Source organism: Syngnathus typhle, linkage group LG12 (assembly GCF_033458585.1).
Source record: "Syngnathus typhle isolate RoL2023-S1 ecotype Sweden linkage group LG12, RoL_Styp_1.0, whole genome shotgun sequence".
Classification (NCBI taxonomy): domain Eukaryota; kingdom Metazoa; phylum Chordata; class Actinopteri; order Syngnathiformes; family Syngnathidae; genus Syngnathus; species Syngnathus typhle.
Window position 1 is genome coordinate 307,489 of NC_083749.1, and position 25,224 is coordinate 332,712.

General features: G+C 47.0%; 3 protein-coding genes and 1 long non-coding RNA gene across 7 annotated transcripts in view; 2 read left to right on the forward strand and 2 right to left on the reverse strand.

The window, feature by feature from the left end:
- Positions 1 to 156: 156 nt before the first annotated feature.
- LOC133163284 (cytotoxic granule associated RNA binding protein TIA1-like) lies at positions 157 to 5,087 on the reverse strand. Of its 2 annotated transcripts, none has more exons than XM_061293047.1 (11): positions 4,851 to 5,087; positions 3,820 to 3,925; positions 3,386 to 3,484; positions 2,654 to 2,708; positions 2,437 to 2,524; positions 2,221 to 2,296; positions 2,029 to 2,134; positions 1,827 to 1,925; positions 1,612 to 1,696; positions 1,262 to 1,546; positions 157 to 1,140 (listed from the first exon to the last, which is right to left on the reverse strand). In XM_061293047.1, the coding sequence occupies exons 1-11, from the start codon at positions 4,874 to 4,876 to the stop codon at positions 999 to 1,001; spliced, it is 1,167 nt and encodes a 388-aa protein (XP_061149031.1). In that variant the 5' UTR covers positions 4,877 to 5,087; the 3' UTR covers positions 157 to 998. The 2 variants fall into 2 exon arrangements, with proteins under 2 accessions (XP_061149031.1, XP_061149032.1); XM_061293048.1 differs by having other exon boundaries at positions 3,829 to 3,925; positions 4,851 to 5,086.
- A 131-nt stretch (positions 5,088 to 5,218) lies between these two features.
- On the reverse strand, positions 5,219 to 7,467 carry dtwd2 (DTW domain containing 2). The gene is made up of 6 exons (XM_061293083.1): positions 7,266 to 7,467; positions 6,977 to 7,067; positions 6,734 to 6,828; positions 6,297 to 6,495; positions 6,040 to 6,168; positions 5,219 to 5,902 (listed from the first exon to the last, which is right to left on the reverse strand). Exons 1-6 carry the CDS (start codon positions 7,424 to 7,426, stop codon positions 5,723 to 5,725), a joined length of 855 nt encoding a protein of 284 aa, XP_061149067.1. The 5' UTR covers positions 7,427 to 7,467; the 3' UTR covers positions 5,219 to 5,722.
- Positions 7,468 to 12,458: 4,991 nt separating this feature from the next.
- LOC133163347 (uncharacterized) lies at positions 12,459 to 15,456 on the forward strand. Of its 2 annotated transcripts, none has more exons than XR_009716371.1 (2): positions 12,459 to 13,158; positions 14,237 to 15,456. It is a non-coding gene; the product is annotated as an uncharacterized LOC133163347 (long non-coding RNA). The 2 variants fall into 2 exon arrangements; XR_009716370.1 differs by having other exon boundaries at positions 12,459 to 12,927.
- Positions 15,457 to 17,011: 1,555 nt separating this feature from the next.
- Positions 17,012 to 25,224, forward strand: part of col5a1 (procollagen, type V, alpha 1) — a 37,321-nt gene continuing 29,108 nt past the window's right edge. For both annotated transcript variants that reach the window (XM_061292914.1, XM_061292915.1), the window contains exons 1-2: positions 17,012 to 17,366; positions 24,996 to 25,163. In XM_061292914.1, the coding sequence (XP_061148898.1) occupies positions 17,267 to 17,366; positions 24,996 to 25,163 (268 nt within the window). In that variant the 5' untranslated portion in view covers positions 17,012 to 17,266. The remainder of the gene's footprint in view (positions 17,367 to 24,995; positions 25,164 to 25,224) is intronic.

The following is a 25,224-nucleotide window of genomic DNA, read 5'->3' on the forward strand; positions in this document are numbered from 1 at the left end:
TTGTTCCTGTGTGACTGCCGTGTTTTGCTCGGTGACATCTAAATATTAAACGTTTTTCTCACTAAGCCCTAAATCTAGGGGCTTTTTAAGGGATTGTACGTTTTCACCAGTCTACACACAAACTTACATTCACTCACATATTCACACATACAAGTGTTCTGAATGAACGTCATTCTTTATACAGATACAATTGAACAGAGCGCTCAGTTATTTACAATAAGACTTCAAAAATGATATTACAAAAGAAGGTGGAATGCAAAACAAAACGAAAACACTTGAAATTGAGTGAATTTTTTTTAAAAGTAGTTGTGCAATATTTGTCTGCCTGGTAAGTAGAGACGAGCGTGGCAGTTGTGTTCCCTGCAAGACATTGTTGGAAATCCAATTCAAACAATAAAAAAAAAAAAAGTCGACAGCCACTCGGTGCTTTCTAATCAAAACCATGGTGTCGCTGCAGTCAATTCCCCCCGAAATGGGGGGAAAAAATAAAAAAAGGCAAAAAGCTCACAAGCTGAGAAAGACGAAAAATTACAAAATTAAAAACACGATGTAGTCCTTTCGTATTGAGCGGGAAGTGGGAGCGGGTGGGGTGGGTGGGGGTGCCTGACTTGTGTGTCAAAGTAGCAGTTCATGCACACCAAATCGTTCAGGCTGCTAAGTTCGTACTCTTTGCTTCTTCCTCAGTGATTTCCTACATTTCACAGAATGACTTCTGCACCCTGAGAACTGGCCAGGACTAACGGGGCGGCGAGAGAGACAGCATGGATGTGGGGTGGGGGGTTGGGGGGGGGATTCAGATCTCTTTGGCTCTGCAAACAAAACATGGCGACGGCAAAGACTTTAAGCAACGTCGCCTTTCCCTAATCTAAACCATAGCTGTGCTCAACTTGTCATGTACATGTTGGTTGGTGATGGCGTAAAGGATGCGAGGTGCCAAAAAAAAAAAAAAAAAAAGCAAAATGGATGTCCCTAACCAGAGGCGCGTCCAGCGGGCGAGATCAGTGGGTGTGGAAGCCGGTCGTGCCGGCCATGCCGGCTTGGTTGGCGAGCATGGTGCCGTTGACACCCTGGCCGGGCTCCACCATGCCGCCGTTGCTGACGGCGCCCACGCCGGTCCACCCGGCGGCGGAAGGAAGAGGACTGAACACAGGCGGCATGGACCCAAGTCAAAATTCAGGAAGTCATTTTAAGATCTTCTCAATGATAATATTTAGCTGAAAAAATATGGTGAAACGTTAATGTGCTGCGTCGGTCTACTCACTTGTAGCACTGCTGATCCCAGCTCTGGCCGTAGACGCCGTAGCTGGGCACCTGCCAGCCGTTGTGCACGTACTGGCCCATCTGCTGCGTGTTGCCGTACCACTGCCCCCACTGGTTGTAGGGCTGCGCCGCAAAGCTCACCGTGCTCTGAGGCAACTGGACCTGCTGGATGGGGCCCACCATGTCGGTGGTCTCCTTGCCCCAGTAGCACTTGACCACAAAGCCCTCCACCGACGTGCCGTTGACCGAGACGATGGCGTGGGCGGCCGCCTCGTGAGAGTTGAACCTAGGCGGGCGAGTCGCACTTTTGAGCTAATGTTACACAATTTTGTATTAAAAAAAAAAACTGACCTCACAAACGAGTAGCCCTTGTCGGGGAAAACGCGGATTTCCATGATTTGACCAAAAGGCGAGAAGGTCTGCCTCATGATTTGCTCTGTGAAGAGACAAGCATTCGTGCATGTGTTTGTAAAATAGTTTCTTTGAACGGTGATGATGGGTTGCAAAAGTTGCTGTCCCCACACGCACTACAAAAATCAATTTTGGACAAAAAATGACATCCTCACCGGTGAGACCTGCCGTGACTCCACCGCAGTAGACTGTGCAGTTACTGGGACTGGACTGATTGACCACCTCGTCGAAGGACAGCTGCTTGGTGGTGCTCGCTGTCAGACAACGCGGCACCGATGATTTTTATGACAATTTACAATGTTCAAACGTCACCTAACTTGGCCAATTTTTTTCAATCAAGCGTCCATTTGATCTTACTTTCATTGGTTGTTTTGGGCGTGGGCTTTCGTGTGGCCCAGTTGGTTCTAATCTGCCTCCCTCCAAGCCACTGGCCTCCCATCTGCTGGATGGCGTTCTCGGCATCCTGAATGTGGCAACGACAAAGTACGTCAAGCTGGTGGCTCCGCGAATCGTCCGCGGCGATGGGAGGGGAGGGAGCGGAGCGCTCACCCATTTGTTGAAGAAGGACACAAAGCCGTAGCCTTTGGACTTGCCGGTGGCCATGTCCTTCACCACCCGACAGTCACTGCACGCAGTGGCGGAAATCCAAATGTAAGCGTTTCTTGTAATAAGCAGCATGTCACTGCTTACGTTAGCATTAGGCTAGCAGGAGCAACATGGCAAAGCACTAAAAGAGGTGAAAATGAGCAACAGTAGTCCACTTACGATATTTTCCCAAAGGGCCCGAAAGCGGCCTTGATGTCATCCGTGGTGATCTCAGGACTGAGGTCTCCGACAAAGACGTGGAAGTGACCTAAAAGACGTTTTCAAGATTTGTACATTCCCAAGTGTCTTTACGATGTATCGATTTGGTTTTCTCATTTTTAGGCCCATCCCTCAAGACAACGTTGGTATCTAATTTACGGTATCGATTTGCACATACTGCTTGTGTCCTTCTTTTGGCTGGTCGGCGTGGTGGCCCAGTTGACCTTGACTTCCTGTGCAGAGACACAACATGGCGAGGAGACAAGTGTGAGACATTCTCAAGGCGGAGGAGGCCGCTCATGTTCTGATTAGACCACTTGTGGTCTCACACCACTTTTACTTCTATTTGCTGATTTTGAGGTTGTTGTTTTGAATTGCGGTGGCTTTCTCTTGTGCATCATTACACACCACTGCTGATTTATATCATGGTACAAACCTTTTCAGAAAACTAAACACACAGTAAGAATTTAAGAATGGCCTATTCAAGATGTCACACCCTCAGAAATCAGGAAAAAAGTCAGGCAAAAAAATTTGGAGCAAAAACTGAAGGAAGTAAGGTCCAAATAACAAGGGACTTACAAACAAGTGAATTTTACGAACTTGTTATACTCCTCAAACGCTCCTTCAATACCTGTTGAGGAATAGAATATTTTCAACTGAATGTTTGTCTCGCTACAAGTGTGGCGTCTAGTGGAAAGCAGGTAGTACAGCAAATCAATCAAAAAAAAGAAAAACACACACACACACACACACACACACGCACACACACAGCCATACGAGGCAGAAGAGCATCACCCAACACAATCAAACACTCCCGGCTTTCAAAGTTGAAAATATTTTTCTTTGCCTTTAACACACCAAGAGTGGCCCACCCAGCCCGGTCCGCGCCAAAGGAGACAGGATCGCTTACCTTACCCAGAATTTTCCGACCGTTCATGGCCGCAATGGTGGCCATGGCGTGTCTATGCTCATAGAATTCCACAAAGCAGTACGGATCGTGACCCGCCGTCTGGAGTGGAGCAGGGAAAAAAAAAAGTGTAAATACGTGAAGAGATGTGCAAATCAACATGTTCAACAAAGTGCTCAGCTATTCCATTTGAATGCCATTTATAGAGTGTCAATCGTGAAAGTTGCCATGTACTGTTTTGTTCCATAGCGGGGGGTGGGGGGGGGGGTGGGGGGAAACACAGGAGTCCATTCACGCTGCGGTGTTTATTCAAGTGGACAACGCAGCCTTGCGATAAATTGGACTGCCGTGTCAATTACAGTACAGTCACTACATGAGGAAATACGCCCACCCCCAATCTGAATCAACAGTTAACACAACAAGGTAAGTTGACTCACTGAACTCACATCTACGATCATTTTACAGCTCTTGCAGGGTCCGATCTGGCCAAATAACTCCAGGATGAGGGCTTCCGTCACATCCCGCGACAGGTTGCCCACGTACCTGCAAAAAAAGACAGCAACGTGAGATGCCTTTTTTTTTTTTTTAAACTAATGGGTCGCTAACAAGTGGGCCGTGCTGAAAATGGTTTAGCGTGTAGCACATTTTGGTGTTTGAGTGTACATTGTGTCTGCACCCCAACTGTCCTATTTCTAATCACCTGAAATGACTGATGATGATGATTATTATAAATATCCACAACTTAACTTGAGGTTCAGGTTAAGTTTCTGTCAAATTGCATGCGCCAAACCCGCTCAGCCTAATTTGTGGCTTGCAAATAAGACAATGAAGCCAGGTTGAAGTCAAACAAGCATTTGCAAAATAAATTTAATACGTGATAAACAGGTTTGCTGCACTAGTCTGTTCCGATGTCATAAAAAGGACTAAAATTACTAGCCCAATTTGATTTCTTAGTCATTGGATTACTTAAACACCGCGAGTTGCGAGGTTTTAATATACTCTGTGCATCTAATTTGACCTGAGATTACCTCGAGTTGGAAGATTTTAAAATAGCACCGAGCTAATCTTAAAACAGGAAATACAGAGCAGACAAGCGGTTTTCCTCGTTAACGTCACTTTGACGTCTGGTATGTAAATGAATTAAACCGCGTATGCACGAAGGAGCAAACAATGCAGAGATGTGGCCATTAAACGGAATTTCAAGGCCTAAAATGCTCCATTTTTAATTGGACGCTTATTGAATTGAGCTCGTAAGCACGCAACATTGTTCTTAATGCGGCGGTAATACCGTGAAAATTCTCTCCATATTTTCGGGCAACCCCTTCAACAAACGACGTTACATATGCTTATGTCATTTTAATACGCGTCAGAATGCATTTTTAGTCTTGGTCACGTTAGCGCGTTAGCTCCGCGTTACGTGAGCAACACAAGCTGAGCTAAGCTAACCAGACAGCCGGAGAACACTCACAGGGTTTTGGGCTGGTCATCGTCCATCCTGTCTCAAACTTGCTGGCCAAGACCAAGTCGCAAACGCGTGGCGGAGGGCAAGTCCACGGCCGTCGCGGGAGGCTGCCGGTGACACCGTGTCCGCTTGTGTTTTTGTGGCGCAGTACGAAGACGATAATGCCGCCGAGACTGGGGGCGGAGGGGGGGACAAGCTCCGGAGCGAACAATGGGGTAGCCGACAAAGATGGCGGAACGCGGGGCCCTCGGTTGACGAGCAATGCGCATGCGCAACACTCCGACACACTTAAATCCAAAATAGAATAAACTAAAATAAAGTCCATTGACGATATATAAAATCACACTGCCACACATTAAATTTAGCCAGACAAATAAATAAATAAAATGTTTATTTCTGAGGTTCTTACCCACATATATGGAGTGCTTCCTATCAGTCTGACGTAAACGCCGTGCCTACGTGGCGGTCATGTTGGCAGGGGCGACCTTCTCTTCACCAATACAAGAAAAGAAATCATCTTTACAACCTAAAAGTGCAAAATTGTCATGAAATGTACACGCATGTATACATTTTCTTATACACACTAAATTTTTTTGGACAACATACTGTGTATGGATCAATAGGTATCGATCACATTGCTTGTAGTGTACCTCCCTGTCAGCATTGATCAAAACGGTGGGTGAAGACAATACATTAGATGAAGGACAATGAAGAATAACAAATGCCAGTAAGATAACACATGTTTGGAAGTGCTATTCTAACATGATTTATTCACTTTAAATAAATCCACACCAAATAAAAATATCCTAGCAAAGAAAAAAAAGTGTCCCTTCCATTGAAGATTGTCCGTTAGGCCGACAACGCTGGTTCGTACGCGATCATCTCAGTAGGCAGTTGCGGTCGGTCACGAGCTTCTCCAGCCTCTTGATCTTGCGCTTGTTCTTGGGCTTGGTTTTGTCGTACATGCCGTTTTTCAGCAAGTGCTCCTTGCTGTGATGTACCTGAGCGCCGTGCTCCAGCTGGAAGGAGCACAGGGCCTTCAGTGGCCTCAGCAGCACCTGCCGTACAACACGAGAAGAACGCAGGCTCGTTTGAATCCAAACTGCATCGTTTGGTTTCATTCAATTGATGGTGACAAATCAATTTTCTCCATTGGAACGAATTGCGATCCCATTAATCTTGCGCTGCAGCATACCTCTTGAAAAATGTCATTGCACTCCAGGATGGACAGAGCGACGGCGGCGCACTCCAGCGTGGACAGACAGATGTTGGTGGGCTGTGTGCGGATCACATATTGGCTCGAAAGACTTCTGTTAAGCTGCACCTGATGGACACAAACCAGAGAGCAACACATGCAGACAATATAATAGAACACTCCTAGGAATTTATTATTTATTCAATGACTATTTTGCTGCAAATTCTGCCTAATTATTATGTATTCCCTCCACTCACCTGCTTGGGGAGGTGCAGCATGCTGTTTTTGAGAAAAATGTTCTTGGCCTGGCTCCAGGTGCCATCTATAAGGATGATGTTATGCGTTTTGTCGCCCTCTTCTGGACACTGTATCAACTCCTCCAGGTTCTGGGAGTTGGGGCCGGGGTACAGGATCAGAGTCCGGCTGTCCTGACACACTTCGGCCAGCTCAGGGTTCCTGAGAGACAGAAAGAAAAGGGAGGACAAAAAAAAAAACTCTGAAAATCTGCGATGCATTGAAGAAGCAATAATCTTCCTGTCACCTCTGTCCCTTTTCCCAGAAGTGCCACATTAATAAATGAAATTAATTTTAATATACTGAATCCAGGAATAAATGATGGATCTAGTGTTCTGGCTCGAATCCCTCCATTTTGCAGGATCTCTGTGTAAAAGAGGTACAAGTGGGTGCTGCTTACTTTGCCTCGTTAAAGCGCCTCCCGATAATAACGTTGCACTTTTCTGGCGGTAAACATGCAGCGAGAAGAGGAACTGTGCGGAGAACTCTGCTCTCCTGAAAGCAAAACACGTGGAACACAATACATCACGTTTCATGCCAAGAACCATGAGATGTTGCTAACCAAAACAGCAGCACATACCGAGGCACAGAAACGATTACACAGCAATTAATATTATGACACTATTGGAGTAGAAAGCCTCACCTCTGCCGGGTGCTGTACGATGTAGAGACATGTGGACACGTCCAGAGGTTGTGCGGGTAGAAAGGGACACAGACACACCTTCTGAGGGCGACTACATAATGGGAGGAGGAAACGTCATTTAATCCAGCAGCCATTTCTTCTCTTTAGTTTCACTACTAAAACAAACACAGGCTTGAACGTTTTACTTGCGCATTTTAAAAAGAATTGAGTTCTACTGGCGTCTTTGCTCTACTTGGCTTGGGAAACTTAGCATTAGCTTAGCTTCAGTCATTGTCATAAATCTGCTCACCGGCACCGTAAACACGTCGGTCTTCGCTCGCTAACCTCGACCGGCAGCGCTGCCAGACCGCCGAACGCGTCGTCCAAGCAGTCGTCGTCACTCGAAGTGTCCAGTGTGTCGTCAGCGTCCTTCGCGTGGGAGCGTGTCGGGCTAGATGGTATATGCTCCATCGCGAGGAGCGATCTTAGAGCTCGAAAGGCAACAAACTAACTTTGAGCTTTCTCGGTTACCGTAGGCACGCCGGGTCACTGTGCAGCAAGCTACCTCTACCGGTGACTACTGTTTTGAGAGTGTTGCAAACAATTTTAAGATCTCATTTATAATGTGGGACAAAATGTTAAAGTTTTAAACTCAATATCAATGTCAAAATAAAGAAACTTGGCAAGAACGCGCTGGTTCTATTGGGATTGAGCTTTCTCGCTTACCGTAGGCACGCTTAGTGACACCTAGTGGCAGAGCATTGAGCTGCCACTAGATGTCAGTATTACTCTGCATTCATCTTCATTTTCACTATCCTTGGCAATGGTTGCTTTTACCAGTTTGATACACATTTTATAAACGTGAAAACTTTGACTTCATCTTATTCTGAATGATACGTGGCTCATTTACATAACGCCTCAGTCATCATTGAATACACAAGAAAGAAACAGGTTACTTGTTTCTCCACCTCACCACTAGGATGCAATACTTTCTTCCCTGAAGCATGTGAAATCCCGTCATTTATTTTTTGAGTAAAAAAAAGATTGGAACAATGAGACTTTGTGTTCAACGTCCTTCCCATGCGAGTACACTCAACGGAATTAAAGAGAGAGAAAAAAAGTTAAAGAGCTTCAATTTCCAGAGGAGGGGGGCGAGGAGGTAACAGAGGGGAGGCTTGGCGAAGAGGGGGCTGGATGACGGAATGTGTTTGCCAGATGTTTGTCTTCTATGTTGAAACAAACAAACATTCCGGGCGATCTCTCACTTTCTTTTCACCGTCTGGTTTCCATTCTCACCCGCAAACAAAAAATTTTGACATATAAATAAAAAAGGGCCAAAGCTGCGTCGGACACGTGTGCCGGGGATGTTCTTGGCGTGATGAGCTGTGCCGGGCTCTCCTGCGGGCCCCGCGGACCTGCACGGACCTCTGTCGTCATCCTGCTGACTCATTGTCGTCTTCCTCGTCCAATCTACACTCTTCCTATGTATGAGCCCCTTCTTCATGAATCACTTACCCACCCTCAAACACTTGAGTCTGAGAAGACCCCCACCAGGAGGGCTTTCCTCCCAACAGCAGAAAAAAAAAAGTTGACTTCTTCTCCAATGTGGACGGATTCTGGCTTGGAGCTGCCGTCAGGCGATGAGCTAGGAGAACATCATGCGAGATTTACGATGCAATAATTATCATAAATCTCAAAACATACTGTGCAACGTTGGCTTTGGGTTGGCTTATGGAAATGAGTCCAAATGAACATATTTTTGTTGGAAGCGCAACAGGATCAGAGAGAGGTAGAAGATTTGGAGGCTTTGTCTTGGTTCAGGGGAAGTCAAGAAATGAGCTCTAACACTATGCCATTAGATGCTGACTCAGCTTGTCATTGGAAAGCTTGTTGCTGGAGACCCCCCACCCCGCGCCTCAAATCATGATCCCCATTTTCATGAGGATGAGCTCATGGCACTTGAGCTGATATACAACACCTTGAAATCGAGTGTTTCGCAACTGCAACGTGTTGGAGCTCTTTCTCTCTCGCTCTCTCTCGGTCTCTCCGAGCCTGTCTCGAAGAAGGCCCTTTTTATGCCTCCATCAGCTGCTAACCATTAAAGAAGGCTGTGCATGTGCCACCGCAACACGTCCAAATGCATCCCGTCAGACTCCAGAGCGCTTGTTCCTGTTCTGTGCCCGTGAACACGCTTTTTCCCCCCACAACGCAGCTGCGGGATGCGTCAGCGTCTGGGTCCGTCCGTATCAGCGATAACGGGGGCTGGGTGACGACGTTGGAGTCCCAGCCGGGGAAAAAGTGTGTCATCAAAGTGAAGGTTTTAGCTTTGCCTCGGATTTAGGGATTGGCTAGCTTGATTGAGTTTTGGCAGGGGGTTGGAGATATTCACTGACCATCTTCTCACAATCTCCATGCTCTGTAAATTGTCCAAACTCGGCTACTTTGCACGGTGTCCACGAGCGTCCAAAAGGTTGAGTCACGCGGCTGTTCCATCTCGTCCTCCCCTTCATCATCATCATCATCAGCAGCGTGTTTTGCCTGGCAGAGCCGACCCGAACGCGGCGTCTGGGATGGAAAGACTCACGTTACTGGTAGCGGCGGCCGCCACATGTGTTTACGTTTAACTCTTACGTAGCTCACCTGATGAAAGACAAACGGGAGGGAAGAAGGAAGTGGTTGGAAAGTGTGATTCGGTCAGCCACCGCGTCATGGCCGTCGTTGGGTTGGGGGTCTGGTTCTGCTTGGACGCGGGAGGCCGACCGCAGTGGAAAGAATATGCAATCCAGACGGGGAAGACGTTAGCGTAGAGGAGAGCGGGAACTAGGGGGTGCTTCCTTTTCCCACCATCATGGAGCCACCTAAACGAGTCAGGATGAAGGCATGGATGGAGCGCAATGGAAAAACATTGTGAATGTCTGGACGGTGTAAAACGCACAGAACAGCAGCAAAGCGGGTCCAACATCGTGAAGTCATGGATTACTTTGGTGTCACGTAGCACACATTCGATTATTTTAGCATAGCAATTCATAAATCACAACAAAATGTTATTTGATTAGCAAAGGCTTTTAAAAATCAATTCTGGCTCTACACCAATGTCAAGATCTCGAGCAAATGTTCTTCTCATCCTTCCCAAAAAGTATTTCGGAAACAGATGGAGCGGCTAAATCCTTTTCACAAACAAATCGTCATCATTTATACGAGAAAAAAAAAAAGAACACCGGGCTGCGGGCTTTTAGAAATCAATGTCAAGCGTTTCCTCGACAGGTTGGGATCTCGCGATGGTTTTCACATTCCAAACATTCTTCCCAAAGAGATTCTTTGAGACAAACGATTGTATTCATGCGTGTGATTTATCACCGGACTGGAAGAAGCCGGAAAATATCTGCTTGCCAACGGTGTCATGGATGCACTGGAGCCTGGTTCTGATCCAACCATCACTGTTGCCGGAAAGACTGGGAATTCATTTTCAGGACAACTTGGGCAGCTGAAGGCAAGGAGACCAAGAAGAAGGATGCACAGGCGCAGTTACAAAGCTGAATTGTTGACGTTTCCTGTTGTGTCAGTAAACAGCGGGCCCACCCGGCCAGCCGGAGGCGCATCTGTGTGTGTGTGTGTGTGTGTTTGTGTCAGGCCAACTGACGGCTGGGTTGGTGGAAAGAAGTTTCGAGAGAAACCTGAGCGAGAACGACATTTAGGAAAGTTGTCACTTTCACTTAAGGAGTTTATTTTAAAATGCCAATGTATTGCACTGACCCGCAAGTTACTGCTCGAGTTACTGCTTAAGAGAGATCACTCAAGATCTACGGAGATGATTTAGCGGCATCCGGCAAAGTGTGAATCAGAGGAGAGGAGGAGGGCTCCTCATGAGGAGGTGGTCCCGCTTTGCAAGAATGACTCACCCTCAAAGCGTTGAATGGAAAACATCCACAGCAGCCAGCCAATCAGCTGACTCAAAGTCAACTGCTAACTATTAGCTAACCTCAGGCTCCACTTCCAGTCATTTTCCTGCTCCTGATTTTCCTAATCATGGTGCATGGTCGGGATGTCCTCGGTATCAAGCACCGCGTAAACGTTCCTGCGAGTGGGTTCTAATGTCTTTAGCCGACATTTCGTGAACAAGACCACCGTCCCCCTCCCAATTGACCACCCAGCTACTCTGACACTCTGATTGACCTGAAGTGGAAGTACGAAAAGTGTTTTCGTCCGCGACCAATCAGATCAAACAATGCCCAACTAGAAACACGTGGCGCTGAAGAATTGAGCGGTGGGATTTGGCTGAGTGCTCGTTCAGCTGCTAAATGGGACAATATGAAAATACAGATGAACGAGCGCCATTGTTAGCCTTTCTCCTCAAGCTAAAGCAGTGCTTCTCAATTATTTTCTGTTACGCCCCCCCCCCTAGCAAGAAGAAAACTATTCGCGCCCCCCCTCCCCACCGTGACTATCCTAACTTGTCTTGTAAGTCGTAAAATGTTGCACTGTCGCAAACGTGACAGAAGTAACAATGAGAGCGCCACTGCCCCCTGCTGTAGTAAACGCGCAATTACACTTTATTCTAGTACTGCCAAAAAGAAGCCTGTTCCCCAGGGTCACACGCGCCCCCCCAAGGGGGCGCCCCACTATTTGAGAAGCACTGAGCTAAAGGCTTGACACCATCCACGTACGAATAACCTTTCCGCAATTAGCCAACCGATTTTCAAGAAGAGAGTGGATGTCATGAGAAAAATACTTTTATCAATTGCTGCTGTTTACATTCCGCCCCTTGTTTGTTTCTCGTCCCGGAGGCCAGAGTACGGACTTAAAGGCGTCCCCCAAAGTCAACTGCTAACTATTAGCGCCTACAACTGGGTTGAACTCAAGTAGTCTAAAGTAAATGGATTTCTCCGCCAGGCTAGCTGCTAACCGTTAGCGATAAGACAAACCACAAGTTGGTTGTCTCAGTGAGCTTTTCCAGTCGTTCTTTCTCTTTTATTGTTCCTGGTTTTACGGCCCAATTTGAGAGAACCCGAGTCGCATTGTAACGTGTTTGCATTGCGCTCAAGGCGGTGCGAGGGGCGGAAAGAAAGGAGGAGAAAGGAGAAAAAGGGAAGGAAAAAAAAGGAGAGAAAACGTGCAAGCTGAGCTGTGAGAACACGAGGCAGGCGGAGCAGGGGGAAGAGGAGCCTGGCCAACGGAATTTGCTGGAAAGTCACCGCGCCGAGCAAATGCGCAGCAGTTGTTGAGAACTTGTGTTCAAAAAAAATCAACCGCAAAAAAAGAAAGCGCACGCATTTTACTCGCCTTGTTTCGAGAAAAAGCAAACAAGGCGAGGGAAAAGGAGCGTCGACGAGAACGTGGGGATGATGGAGGGATCGGCACCGCGTGCAGCACCGGGTGCAGCACCGCGCAGCCCTCAGCCTCCCTGCGGACCCCCACGTGAACAGAACATATGTTGCCGCGATGACATGACTATAGGAAATCTGCAGGATGGGAGGGGCCGCCTGCAAGGAGGATCGGGATAGGCGCCTCCTAATTCCACTCGGTTTGTTCCGCCCCTGTTCAAAGAACTTTTATGAAACAATGACACGTTGGGGACGGGTACCAGCGGAAAGATTCAGATATGGGCCGGGTTGGGCTGAGGTCTCGTTTTACGCTTAAGACAAGAGTCGAGATGTCACGATAAACAAACTTGTCATCATCATCGTTAAAAAGGATTGCGGTGTTCAGTCTTTCAAGTTCATCCGCTAATCTCCCGCGCCATCTGGGATGAGTAAACTAGGGGAAATCCTCCCACAAATTGCGATATCACCAACAACGGCTATACCGGCTTGATATTTTCACGGCCCAAAAGAAAATAGGCGAGCCGTCTGTCATTCCGCTAGACGTCCTGCCTCTGCTAAAACCATCTCCGTCGTCTCGTCTTTGACCAATAAAATGGAATGCCACAGACATTCTTTTTCGGAGAGGTCAGTTGGCTGGGGACTAGGTTTAAGGTAGGATCAGTTATCTTTCTTCTTGACAAGTCCCACAAGCACCAATCACTTGGTGGAGCAGAACGTGTTAGAATGGAACCCAACTATGATCTGGCCTTCCTAAGCTGGCATCCAACACCGAGCGCCCTCAGTGAACCCAGAGTCCGACGTGTTTCTGCGAAGACGCCGCCAACCCAAGTTGGCGCGGCAGCTGAGAACAGCGGGAGATTGCACATGGTGCTGGGAAACATGGTGAAGGGCTCTTCTGGATGATTCCGTCTTTTTTCTAGAAGTTGATTTCAAATGCTGACTCAGCGTAAAATGAAGCAAGATAGCAAAAGGGCTAGCGTGTCTGGATCCGCCCTCGCGAGCTTTGTTCTTTGAAGCGAGCGAGTGAGGCTAGTCGCTGCCTGGCTTGGTCCACGTCTTCTGTTTTTAGAGCGTCATCTCCGGATTTATGTTCTCCTCCGGGGCTCTGGTGTCTTTTCCATTCAGATTCCCTTCACCGGAGATCCCGCACGCAATTTTCTCTTCCCTTCCTCCTCAATTGCGGCAACACGTTCGGAGCAGATGTTGAATTTGAGCGCTGACTAAAAGTGGAATCGATCAATTAAAGACGAGTCGGACGGCACCACTTTGCTGGTCATAAGACATAAACTTAACAACTGACAACTTGTGAAAAGTTGTAATGTTATCGGAGAAAGCCGTAATGTTTTGTTTTTTTTGACAAAAAAAATAATTGGAATGTTTTGGCAAGTATGACTATGAAGAAAAATGTAACAAAAAATGAAAATGTTACATTTATGGCGATTTCAAAGCACTTCTTGATGAATTCACGTTGACTATTATTTTCGACCGCCGGCTAAATACGAAAACGTAAACGCATGAAAGTACTCGCGGGCTCCTTTGTGATTGATGGGCAAGTCTCGGCCGTTGGTTACGCGCTGAACATCTTCAAAACGCCTCACGCTTAACGTCGGTCGTGTTTTGGAAAGGCCGTCATTCGTGAAATGTGCAACGGTGCAGGAAAATCGCTGATGTCATTCTTCAATTTTATCGGCTGAGCTCACCATTTGATGCCGTTTCTGCTCTGCCACTGTGCTCGCATTAATGATTTTTTTTTTTTTTTCTTTCTCTGAGCTTGTGGAAAGTGCGAGTTCACCTCCCACGCCGCCTCGCTCAAACTTTTCCACTGTACAATAGCGCCGATTGTTAGCTACCTTGTATATATTCCCTGAAGGTAAAACCATTACCGAGTATGTAGGTCAGATAGAGTTTAACAGATCACTGAGAATAACGTGACGCTCTCTCATAAAGTTCTTTTTCTCAGCCCAGACAATTGTCGCAAAGGTGAAGGCCTGCTCCTCGTCGGAAAAGCAGCTTTGAAGCCGTAACCCCGCTTTGAGGCCGTGCCCGCACTTGCTGACCTCAACGTCTGGAGCGGTGGAGCCCATGTGGCGCGCAGCTCTTCTTCATTGAAACATTCAAGGTGCCGCAGCCGGGCCGAGCGGGAGGAGACTAAGAACGCGTGACGGACCGCCTGTGAAGACACAACGAGACCAAATGAACAAACTGCATCATTGCAACGTGGAGACACCCGAGAGTCACGATTCGCTCTAACGGCATTCCAACAAAACCGAACCCTGGGTAGCACGTTAGCATGAGATACTAATTTTTATCATCCCATGCTAACGTGTTAGCTAGCGCCTAATCGCTCCCAGATACATGCTCCACGTCGACCGCAGGCACGAAACAATGGCTCCGAAACGAGCCCGCAGACATTATCCGGAAGGAGAGTCGCCCTAGATTTCGTCTCCTGGTCAGACTTTTTGCGGGTGACACATTGCGGGCTGCGCAGGAAACTCTGGAAAGAGTGAACAACATGCGCTGAGTCGGCCAGCCTGCGGTGCCTCAAACCCAAGTCGGACAGACGGCGGAATGACTCACAGACGCGTGACGTCGTCCCATTTCTGTGTATCGCTCACGTGCCGGAACGTTTCTCTGGGAATCCGTCCGTCAATCCATTTTTTTTGAGCAATGAGTCAAAAGAAAACAAGATTTTTCCTTTCTCATGGCTTCTGGCTTCAAATTTTGCAAAGCGGCCTTCAGCAGCCAGTCGATAAGTGGCAGCCGCTGACTTGGCGACAACGCGTCAAGTCGGGCGACGTCGCTTGTGTGTGTTTTGATTAGCACGTGTGAAAGGAGGCCCGCTCGCAAACGGACCCTGTTTAACTTCAACGCGACAACTGCTCAACTTCAACAAATGTCAAAGGCAGAAAATAAGGCACATAGCTTGTAAAAAGTTAGCCGCCTTTATACGACAACCGCGGCTACGTCTGACGGCGTCATTTTTGGCGGTTAGGGCCGACACTTCAAACGGTGGCTCGTCGCTCTTTGTCTCTGCTTTAATTGGCTTGAAATCATTTTAAAAAAAAAAATTACTGTGAGTTATAAACAGTGATAAATGTATTTTTAGCACTGGAGGCGTTTGATTTCTGATCTTTGGCACGCTCAATCAAAAAAAAAAAAAAAATGCATATCTTGACGAAACGTGTTTGAGACGACGTCTACTTTTTCTCCACCGATGAGAGATTTGTTCATTTCGTGCCGTGTGAGGCAAGACAAGACAACGACGCATATTTTCAGACGCTCGTTATTTTGTCGGGCATTTCCATAATCAACAGTCCGGTTGCCTTTGCTGACGTGTTTGATTTTCTTCAATAATGCATCCTTTCAGACACTAAACGATGAATTCGCAGCACGTCAAGTATGGGAACAACGTTTAGCAAAAAGCAGGACACGGCCAGCGTCGCTCTCGACAGCGCAGGGTCATGTGTGACTTTCATTTATTGGCACGAGACGACGGCAGTTATGTGCAACGGCTTGTTCGAAGTTGACAATCTGACACGTACGATGCAGAACGGCAACAGTCAAAAGACGGCAACTATTTGACCCGGAGACATTCGATAATTGCAGCCCATCAATCTTCCCTTCTACTCTATTTCGTTCCTCGGGTGTCCTTCGCTACGTTGCTAGCTAACATTAGTGTTTTGCTTAACCGGCTAACGGCAACGTTTGCGGATGAAACAAGTTATGACTCGGTGATATTCTTGATCGTCCTTAAAATCGCGAGCCTGTTGATTCTTGACGTATTCGCCCCACGTATGCAACGATGCTATGCTACATTAAAAAAATTGGACACGGCTGCTTGTAAGGGAGTGAAGCCATGCTATCATTTAAAATGACGCTGGGCTAGAAAAACGGCACCGGTTGTCAGGCAACACGACTTGGTCAAACAAATGGTCAGGTTTTGGGCGACTAAGTGGAGGGTTGGAGCCCACTTGACCACGTTTTGGCTTTGGCGGTCCTTGCAGGGTGAAAGGCCGCAAATTAGAAGGAGGTCGCTAACAGCGGAGTCGCGTGCGCTCAAGGGCCCAGCGTAACCTCGGATGAGGACTTTTTTTGCCTGAGTTTTTCCAGACAGCATCCGGACACCCGCCTTTAGTTGCCCCCAAGGCTGACTGCTCATTGGTTGTCATGTCCGGGCCATGTTTGACAAAACTTTTGTGTGCAAGCCATAAAAGCACTTGACAGAAGAGACTTATTTCACCCTGCGTCACGGTTGCTACGGTGACGACCTTGTTTATGATGGTGATGGATTGGCATGCAAGTTCTATTTACAATATTACAAAGGGGAATTTATTGGGATTGTTTATTCGCCCTTAAATGTGAATGAAACATTTGCCAATAAAGTTCATAAAAGTTTGATGATGGACGACTGGAACAGAAGAATTACGTTTGTAAGCATGTAACATTGTCTTTTTATATGAATCCATTCCTACTTCAGGAATGACTTTTCCTGCCCCCGCCACCCCTCCCCTTCTCTTTTCCTTTTTTCCTCTGGAATTCCAAGTGCAGGAATTGTAGGCGTGAAACTTTCCCTTGCACTTTTCCCCTCCCAGCTGCCCTCCCCAACGCTCCCCTTTGCCCAATAACAGGCTCTGATTTGCCTAAAACGTGCAAGCCGCCTGCTGATTGACAGCCCGTGGTGGTGGGTGTGTGGATTTTTTTTTTTTTGAAGGGGGGGGGGCGCAAAGTGACGGCTGCAGGCGCTTCAGAGGAGCGCAGCATCTGAGCGGGACAGGCGGCGTGTCCAGTCCGGAGGATCCCCCCCACGAAAAGCTTGGGACCCTTATGGCTGCTTGAAAGCCCCCCACCCCTCCCCGCCATCAACACAATTCCTCCCCCGTTCCCCATCTTTTTTTTCTTTCTTCCTTCTCTTTTTTTGCGATCACAAGCGGCCGCGGGTCCGACTTGAGTTGAGCTGCGAAGCGCCGTGGTGCACTCAAGGCAGGCGGCCATGGATACCCCCATCAGATGGAAAGTTAAACGGAGGTTAAGGGACCCTCTGGTCTCCCTGCTTGTCATTTTGCTTTTCGTCACATCGCCAGCGAGTTCAGGTAGGATGCAAAAAAAAAAAAACCCAAAAAAGACCATCAATCCTTTTGTGGTTGTTTTTGAGCTGCAGAAACTTTACGCACGCAGTTTAAAAGTTGTGCAAAGTCACTCGGCTGGCTGACTGTCACTCAAAAAAAGCTCTCTCCATTTCAAAGCATGTTTGGATGCCACTTTGAGTCCACTTTTTTGCATGGTGGAAAAAAGCTTTTCCAGGGCCAAAACAAAGCTGGGACAGTGGGGAGTCGAGGAATTCTAGTAATTTCTAAATAGTGAAGACGTTTAAGAGTCGACAAGAGGTGTGGTGGTTGACATAGCTGATTTTCCTGCCAAGTGGCCCAATGGACTGGCGAGAGCTCAGCTGCTATTGATGGGATGAGCGCAGAATGGACACATCACTTAAAGTAGGGCGGTGGCGCTTTTGTGGCTCACATATCTGATTTGGACTTAAAGTCTTACACCATCGAGCGACCAAAAAAGTCAAATGACTAAACTGTAAGGACAGACATGCGAATAGCTTACTGGAATCTAATAAGTGGCAAAGCTAACGAATATCAAGATGGTGGGAGCGTAGTGGTTCACATAGATGATTTTCCTGCACGTAGAATCATTAATGATATATTGATATCACTTAAAGCAGGGTATTGATAGTTTGGTGGTATAGTGGTTCACACAGCCAAACCAAAATTTACGGCAAAGATCGATAAAATATGGAGGAAAAAAAAAAAATTACATTGAATTTAATGTGGAGAGAAACTATTCAGCCTCCTCCTCATCAATTGTGGACAGCACATCTGCCACAGGGTCTGATATTCCAGATTTGAATCCCTGGGGGCCCAAATACAGACTGCCAGAGACCAGTCAGCTGAGATGGACGCAAACTGGAGGGGTCCCACAAAGCCACTTGCCATGTGGGGTCAATGGGGGTCTGGGCTGCATTTATTATTAGCATCCAGCTCGCCACTCTTGGTGGTCCAACAGGTGGAGCATTGCCGCGTTGTGCTAATAGTGCGACCGCTCCATTGGTTTATCTTTGGCGTTGATTATTAGCACGTTAGCACCAGGTGATCAGAAAATTGATGCTAGTTTCGTAGTGCTAAATGAAACACCGAAGAGTCATTAGCGCCTTCACTTTTACTCCACTTTGCAAATGATGGTAGAAAAGACAAAACCTGCCTCCAGTTTTAGGGGTAGCGGCTAACACGCTAACGCTAGGCCCAATATTGACGGTACAGATTAATAGAGTAGTAGCAGATCTAGATGCATTCATGAAACCAATTGGTAAACGCATCCTAGCAGAGCTAATAGTTAGCATGTTGAGAGTTTTGGGGTTAGCCGCTAACATGCTAACACTGCCATTGTTTGTTCCAATTGAATTCTTTTCTATTTTATGCACTGTTTGGCCAGATCAATCTGTAATAACATTCATGGAATAGCACGTCCTTGTGAAAACAAGGACGGATTTGGCCTAAAGGCGGCGGCGGTGGCAACACAAGGCGGTGTAAGAACATACATCCAGGATCCATCAATACCTTATTTTGTTTCATTCGAAGAAAGAGAGAAAAAAATCAACATCAGAAAAGTTGGCCGCCACATCTGGATTTGATACGCTTCCACTGGATCGTCTGCTAAAGCCTCGGAAAAGCCAGGAAAAATGTCTTCCAGATGTTTTCTTCCCGATTCTCGGTGGAAAAAAAAAGAATTGCAGCCCCCCCCCAGCCCCCCCACTGAAAAGAAAATACACCATTCTTGCGGACGCTTTTTTTTTTCCTCCGAGAAAATTCCAAATGGAATAACATCTGCAGCCTCTCAGCTGAATTTTAGATAGCACGTCCACGTTCAAGGTCATTAAAAGATGCTTTTTCGTTGGGGCCGCCATCACACGTGTTCTTAATTGCAGAATTCAAATACATGTGTTGTGTGCTCTTTTTTTTTTTTCTTCCTCCAGGCACTTTTTCAAGTTGTTTAAAAGCGATTGACTCTGTAGATTTTAACGAGTTGCCTTGTTGTTCACTTCCTAATGAGACTTACAATAATTGAACACGTGTTTCCGTTGAAGAGATGGGCAATGAGCAAAGTTGTCGATTGAAGTTTATGCATTGATCGTTAAAAACACGTGTGGATTGATCATGTCCGGAACCAACCAAAAATATTCACTCATTACTTTTTAGGAGCGGCAACTTTGAAAAACAAATCTATTATCACGTTTAGGGTTGGGCGTAATAAATGACTAAGACACATAACTAATCGTTAAAAAAATTCATGCGGAATTGATCAATAAAAAAAGTCTGCAGGTTGACTGTTTGTGTCTTCTTTTGGAAGTGGGAGCCTTTCGAAATCATCGCATCCCCGTTTGCCCTGGCTAGTTGATCGTTAAGAATTAGTTTGGCGTAGGGTAGTCGTGTTGTCGTTTCGGTCGCTAGTTCTTGAATATGACAATATTCCAGGGAACTTACTGCACTATTTGGCGCCATCTGGTGACAATCTTATGGCATTTCAGAAAGAGCACAAAGAAAAAACCTGCAATCTGCGTAACGATAGTTTTTGCAACATTTGAGCACGGAATCAATGCTAGCTAGTTTTCGCTAAATTCCATACGCTATTATGCCTTGCTAGCAACATTTGAGCACGAAACCAATGCTAGCTAGTTTTAGCTAAGTTATAAATGCTATTGTGCCTTGCTAGTTACATATGAAGACAAAACACGCAACCTGTGTGAAGAAAGTTTTCGCAGCATTTGAGCACGGAATCAATGCTAGCTAGCTAAATTCTATACGCTATTGTGACTTGCTAGTTACATGTGAACGAAAACAAAATACAAGATTTTGATCTACCCCCCCCAACACATCACCACACTTTAGTGGCACACAAACACTTCATTCTTCACCGCATCCTGCACTGTATATCCCGCCTATTAGATGTCGTCGTAATTAAGGTTGATTGTTTGAAAGTGCTGAATGGCGCTCTGTGTGTCAAACTACGCCCCCCCCGTCCCCCCTGATCGGGCCGGGATGTGCCGCAGGGAGCACAAAAGCTCCGTCGTTTCGGTTTCGGGTTACAGTTCACGGGGACAAGAATGTCCTCGGCTCATTTGGGAATTGTAGTCCGCTCACAAGAAAACTGTTGTTGGTTTTTTTTTAAAGCGTAATGAGGGTATTATAATCAGCGCATGAGTCATCCTTTCCGAGCTCGCATCCCCGGGCCGAGCTTATCCGCAGTTTGGGCCGCAAGAAAACTCCAGCTAAGCACTTTTCTCTCTCTTTTCATTTCCAACCAGATGAAATACAATCGTCGCCGCTTGAACGTAGTTGAATTAGGACGGGCTACGATGGAATAATAGCGGCTGTTTTCGTTCTGCCCGAGCTAGTTAAGATGTGTGAATATTGACAGAAGGAAAGTTAGACTTAGAATCGGAACAATTGTCAGTGTAACTAATAAAACCTAACGCAGCTCTGCTTACCTTTTGGCTTTGACAAGGTAGCAGGGGTGTGGGGACGTGGGCGTGACTCGAAAGTGGCCCCGGATCTTCAGCCAACTCGGCGAATACTTGTCGCCTTATCTGTCGTGATTTCGGAGAAAGCAACCAACAATTAATGAATTGTTATAAGTATCAAAGTAATTGACCACTGTCTATAACAATCGAGTAATTATTTTGTTAAGTTGCAGCGGAAGGAATCCCACTTAAATTTGGCGTCTTGAAAAGTAAACGATTATTCTTGAGCCCTCTTTGTGCTTTCTAGAGTGAGGGGGGGGAAAAAAAAGAGCAGCGCATTGAGTCAGTTTTTCCGTTCTAGTTAGGGTTGGACTGATTTATATCATCGGCGCTGTGAAGTAAACCATCTGGAGCTCTGCTAAAGCAATGAGACACACACACAGAGCGAAAGAGAAGGAGCAAGTCAGAGAGTCCTTGAAAAATACTCCAAAATGGCATGCGGTTCATCTTTCGGACCAGCGTAGGGACTCTTAATGGCGGTTATAGTCGGCTCCCACCTGATGGGAAGCGGGAATTGACGACATTTTTTTGGTTACATTTCAAACAGTTGTCTTAATAAAAGGACATTGATCCTGGTTGTGTCTCGTGGTAAATTGGGCGTGGAGGAAATCAGAGTGGGGAGGAACACCGCAGACCCAAATGTTGGTGGATTAGCAAGCAAATGGATCTTCTTCAGTTATAAATCTTTGGTGCGTCGTTCCCCAATTGATGTGGTCTCTCTCTGATCGGTCGTGGGTCTTGTTGTTGTTGGTTTTGTTGCCAGGTGTGGCTATCGGAAGAGTATTTTGTGTCTTGACGTTTACCAGCCTCCTGGCAACATGGCGGAGATGAAGACTTGGACTCAACTCTTTAGCTTTCGGTCACCAAGACTTTCATTTTGATCCATTCAATTCTTAACAAGAACGAGCGTTATCTAGCTAGCTAGTTATTTACATGTTGAAATTCGGACGACGTAAAAGGCTCTTAAAGGAGCGAAGTATCTTTGACGTTCACGCTAAGAACCGTCTCGTGGCTTTTTTATGTGTTGTGTGGACACTTTGCCTGGACTCAACAGGATGTCCATGCGATTCATGCGCAGGCGCGGGTAATGAGCCCAATCGAGCAGACGTAATGCTTGTTCTCACGTCTGGTCACATGCTAAAGGTCGGCGCTAACGCTAGCGTGTCTCGCAATACGATGCGGTTAGCTTACAAGCTTATGACAGGCGCTAACATGGCATATTGACATCGCTAGGGAGAACCGTGAGCGGTGTTGCGCTCTCATTTGGGGGGAGGACAATCTTTTACTGGGCATTCCTCCTTTCGGAGCTCGGCTCCGAAAACGTGGCTGCTAATTAGCGCTTGCTTGTCCTCGGAGCCAGGTCAAGCATGCGCGCCTGGAGAGCCGGCTGGCCGGGCGTTTGGCCGGCCTCACTTCGGCGAGGGTCCGTGCCCATCAGGAGAAGGAGGAGGAAGAGGGGCAGTGAAAGAGGAATGTTAATCTCCTTCCCACCATGAAATTTCACGATTGCAGCTCACCTCCCTCCTCTCCTCTCCAAGAAACAGTGCCGTCTGAAGAGTCGACAACGATTGTATCTGCGTGTGTGTGTGTGGTGGAAAAAGACGGGGGGAATGGGATCCACCACACATTTGGCACCGAGCCGAGACCTGGATTATGGATCCCAAGCTACTGTTCAAAGAATAAAAAGGTGGAAAAAAATGGTGGTGGGGCGAGTGAATGATATTCGCTCAAAGCTTCGATGCTTCATATTTGAAAAGTGTCAAACTGACTGTCCGCTATAAACACTGCTGACGCTTGAAAAAAAGTCCTGTGAAAAACTGCTGAGTTGTCAGAAAGGGAGAAATTTAAATCGCGTGCGCCCGTTGAAGCGGAATCAGCTCGAGTTTTGCTACGTCGCATCAACGAACGGAAACGGCTAGCGTGCCTGCGAGGGGAAACCTCTTGGACGTCAGGGATGTTTTTAATAGGTGGGCCCAAAGGTGGTGGTCCCCAAGGTGCTTGCACTAAGTGGGTAAACATCATATCTTAACAAGGTGGCGACTGACAGCTTGGGATGTGGTGGCCGCGGCTTCCCAAGCCGATGAATGACGCCGTGTGTCTCGCTGGTGTTTACCCGCGGACGCGTCTCGGCTTCTTTTTTGCGGTCCTTCGTGCTGAGAAAGCGCCATTGTGTTATGCTCACACCTTGGCCGCTCGACTCACCTCCCCGTGACCTCGCTGAGGGGTTTTACATCTGCCAGGGTGCAAAAAAGGCCCGATTGTACGCCGAGGAAACGGAGGAAATTGGATTGAGAAATGTAAAGCTGAGGCTGATGGATGGAAGCGCCGCGGGGAGAGGTGGCAAAAGTATTCGGACGCAGATACTTTTGCGTATATACATTTTATCGACAAAGCATTTCTACGGGGTTACTAACTACTCGCCGCCAGGTTATCAAGTAAGGCATCAGCGCCATCCCGATGGATTCCTTTCCCGACGATCTTGACGGGATTAGCGCAGGCGGGTCGGCGCGGCTGCGGGTCGTGATTCGGTTAGCATCGACTGGTTGCCCCGCTGCGTGTTATTGAGCTGTTGTTATTGCTTCATTTGTTGTCGCTAAACTAATAAGTTGACGTCTGTGTGAAGGATAAGTTCTGTTTTTTTGGCTGAAAAACTCACTTGTATTTTTGTCCACTTTTTGTCATACAAGTTCCAGTTCCCCCGCACCCTTGAAAACAGAGGTTAAGAGGTCGCTGATGATGATTCCAGCTGCGTCACCGGCACAAGCTCATTGTGCCCTTAAAAGGGCAGAGAGAAAAAAAAAAAGCCAAGATGATTAACGGACAGACGGAAAGTGCAGCCGATGGCTGGCTGCTCCCTTGTAAAAACAGTCTGAGGACGAGCGTCGCTTTGTTCCATGCAGACAATTTGAATCTTTTACGCAGTCAAATTTCGGTTATTTGGGGATTTTACGGTGTGGTTTTCAAAAAACGCCTTGTTCAAAAAATGATGACTGTTTTTTTTTTTTTCCCTGTAAAGCCAGACGAGGCCACAAGATAGTGCTAAAACTATGGCTACGAGGAAAGTAGTCATTGGACCATTCTAAGATCATTCAATGTAGAGGACAATATTTAGCCAGGGTTGTTAGAGGAGAGTCTCTATTTTCACGCGGTATTAGCCAAAGCTCCGGGATGACAACAATCGGGACTCAAATAGCACGTTGAGAAAGAAAGCCGTTTAATTACCGAGCGGGGACGAGAGCCTTCCTTCAAGACAGGAAGTGTGGGCCGGATCAGATGAGAACATCCCGCTCTGAATGTATCCTCCTCGGAATTGTTGACACTGACTTTCAGTTTGTATAAACTACGTTTGCAATGTGAGAAAAATGGAGGAGGTATCGAACAAGCTGCAAACATATTTCAACATGAAAAATTGCTGACAAAGCCAAAATCCTTTAGCATCAATTTGTTTCGTGTGCAAGCGGGAGATTCCGGCACGCTCTCCGGCCAGCTGTGGCGGCTCACGTGCACATTCTTTTGTTTTTCCGTGTGTGTGGTCCCTTGTTGCCTGACTCCCAAGAATGTCATACCTGCACATGGGAACGCTCCGGCAGGAACAAAAGCATTCTCACTTTTGTTCCGTCCGTGCAGTAAAAACTCCACCTATTGTCCATCCGTCCGTCCGTCCCTTGTGTTTACCCGTCCTCCTAGTCCTGCCCCCCTTGTAGTGACCCCGTCTTCTGTCCACGGTGGACGCTTTTATGGGAACAGATGTTTGAGGAGAGCGGTTTTGGCACGACGGGCGGTGCGGTACGGGTCCGGTTAACCCGACGTGTGTATTCTGGTGGCCCGGGCAAGTGTGCTAATTGCACCTTTTGGACTGCGGTGGTTTTAGCGCCGCACGGAACGGGATGGTAGCAAGTGTTTGGAACTCGGAATAGCGGCTTCCCCGTCAAAACACGATTGTGGTTGTGTCGACAAGAAATAAAAGATAATTATGCGCCAAAAATTTGAAACATAAAGCTCAGCCTCATGACCTTACAATTAGCTATTATCGCTTCCAATCATGCTATGTTGCTAAGCTAACAAGGCAACGTACATATTTTGCAGGCCACAAAGCTGACGACTAATATTGAACTGCCTTTCTTGTCTTCCTTTTGCGCAGCGGAACCAGCCAACCTCTTGACGATTTTAGATTTTCCCAGTTTACCCGAAGGCGTCACAAAAACAACGGGCTTCTGCTCAAATCGGCGGTCGGCGCAAGGACCCGATGTGGCCTACCGAGTATCCAAAGAGGCGCAGCTAAGCGCCCCCACCAAACAGCTGTATCCAGGTGAGTTTCGCTTTACTCTAATCCTGTGCAGGTGTCTCGCTCGATCCCGAAGTTTTCCTAA

Excerpts from the sequence above, each read along its gene's own strand:
- LOC133163284 (XM_061293047.1), bottom strand. The coding sequence starts at position 4,876 with ATGGACGATGACCAGCCCAAAACCCT. Across the intron at positions 2,135-2,220 it reads TGTCCTTCTTCAACAAATGG|GATGCCGAGAACGCCATCCA; the intron begins GTGAGCGCTCCG and ends TGCCACATTCAG. Across the intron at positions 1,697-1,826 it reads AGTCACGGCAGGTCTCACCG|AGCAAATCATGAGGCAGACC; the intron begins GTGAGGATGTCA and ends GTCTCTTCACAG.
- dtwd2 (XM_061293083.1), bottom strand. The coding sequence starts at position 7,426 with ATGGAGCATATACCATCTAGCCCGACACGCTCCCACGCGAAGGACGCT. Across the intron at positions 6,829-6,976 it reads TCGTACAGCACCCGGCAGAG|GAGAGCAGAGTTCTCCGCAC; the intron begins GTGAGGCTTTCT and ends TTTTGCTTTCAG. Across the intron at positions 6,496-6,733 it reads AGGCGCTTTAACGAGGCAAA|GAACCCTGAGCTGGCCGAAG; the intron begins GTAAGCAGCACC and ends TCTGTCTCTCAG.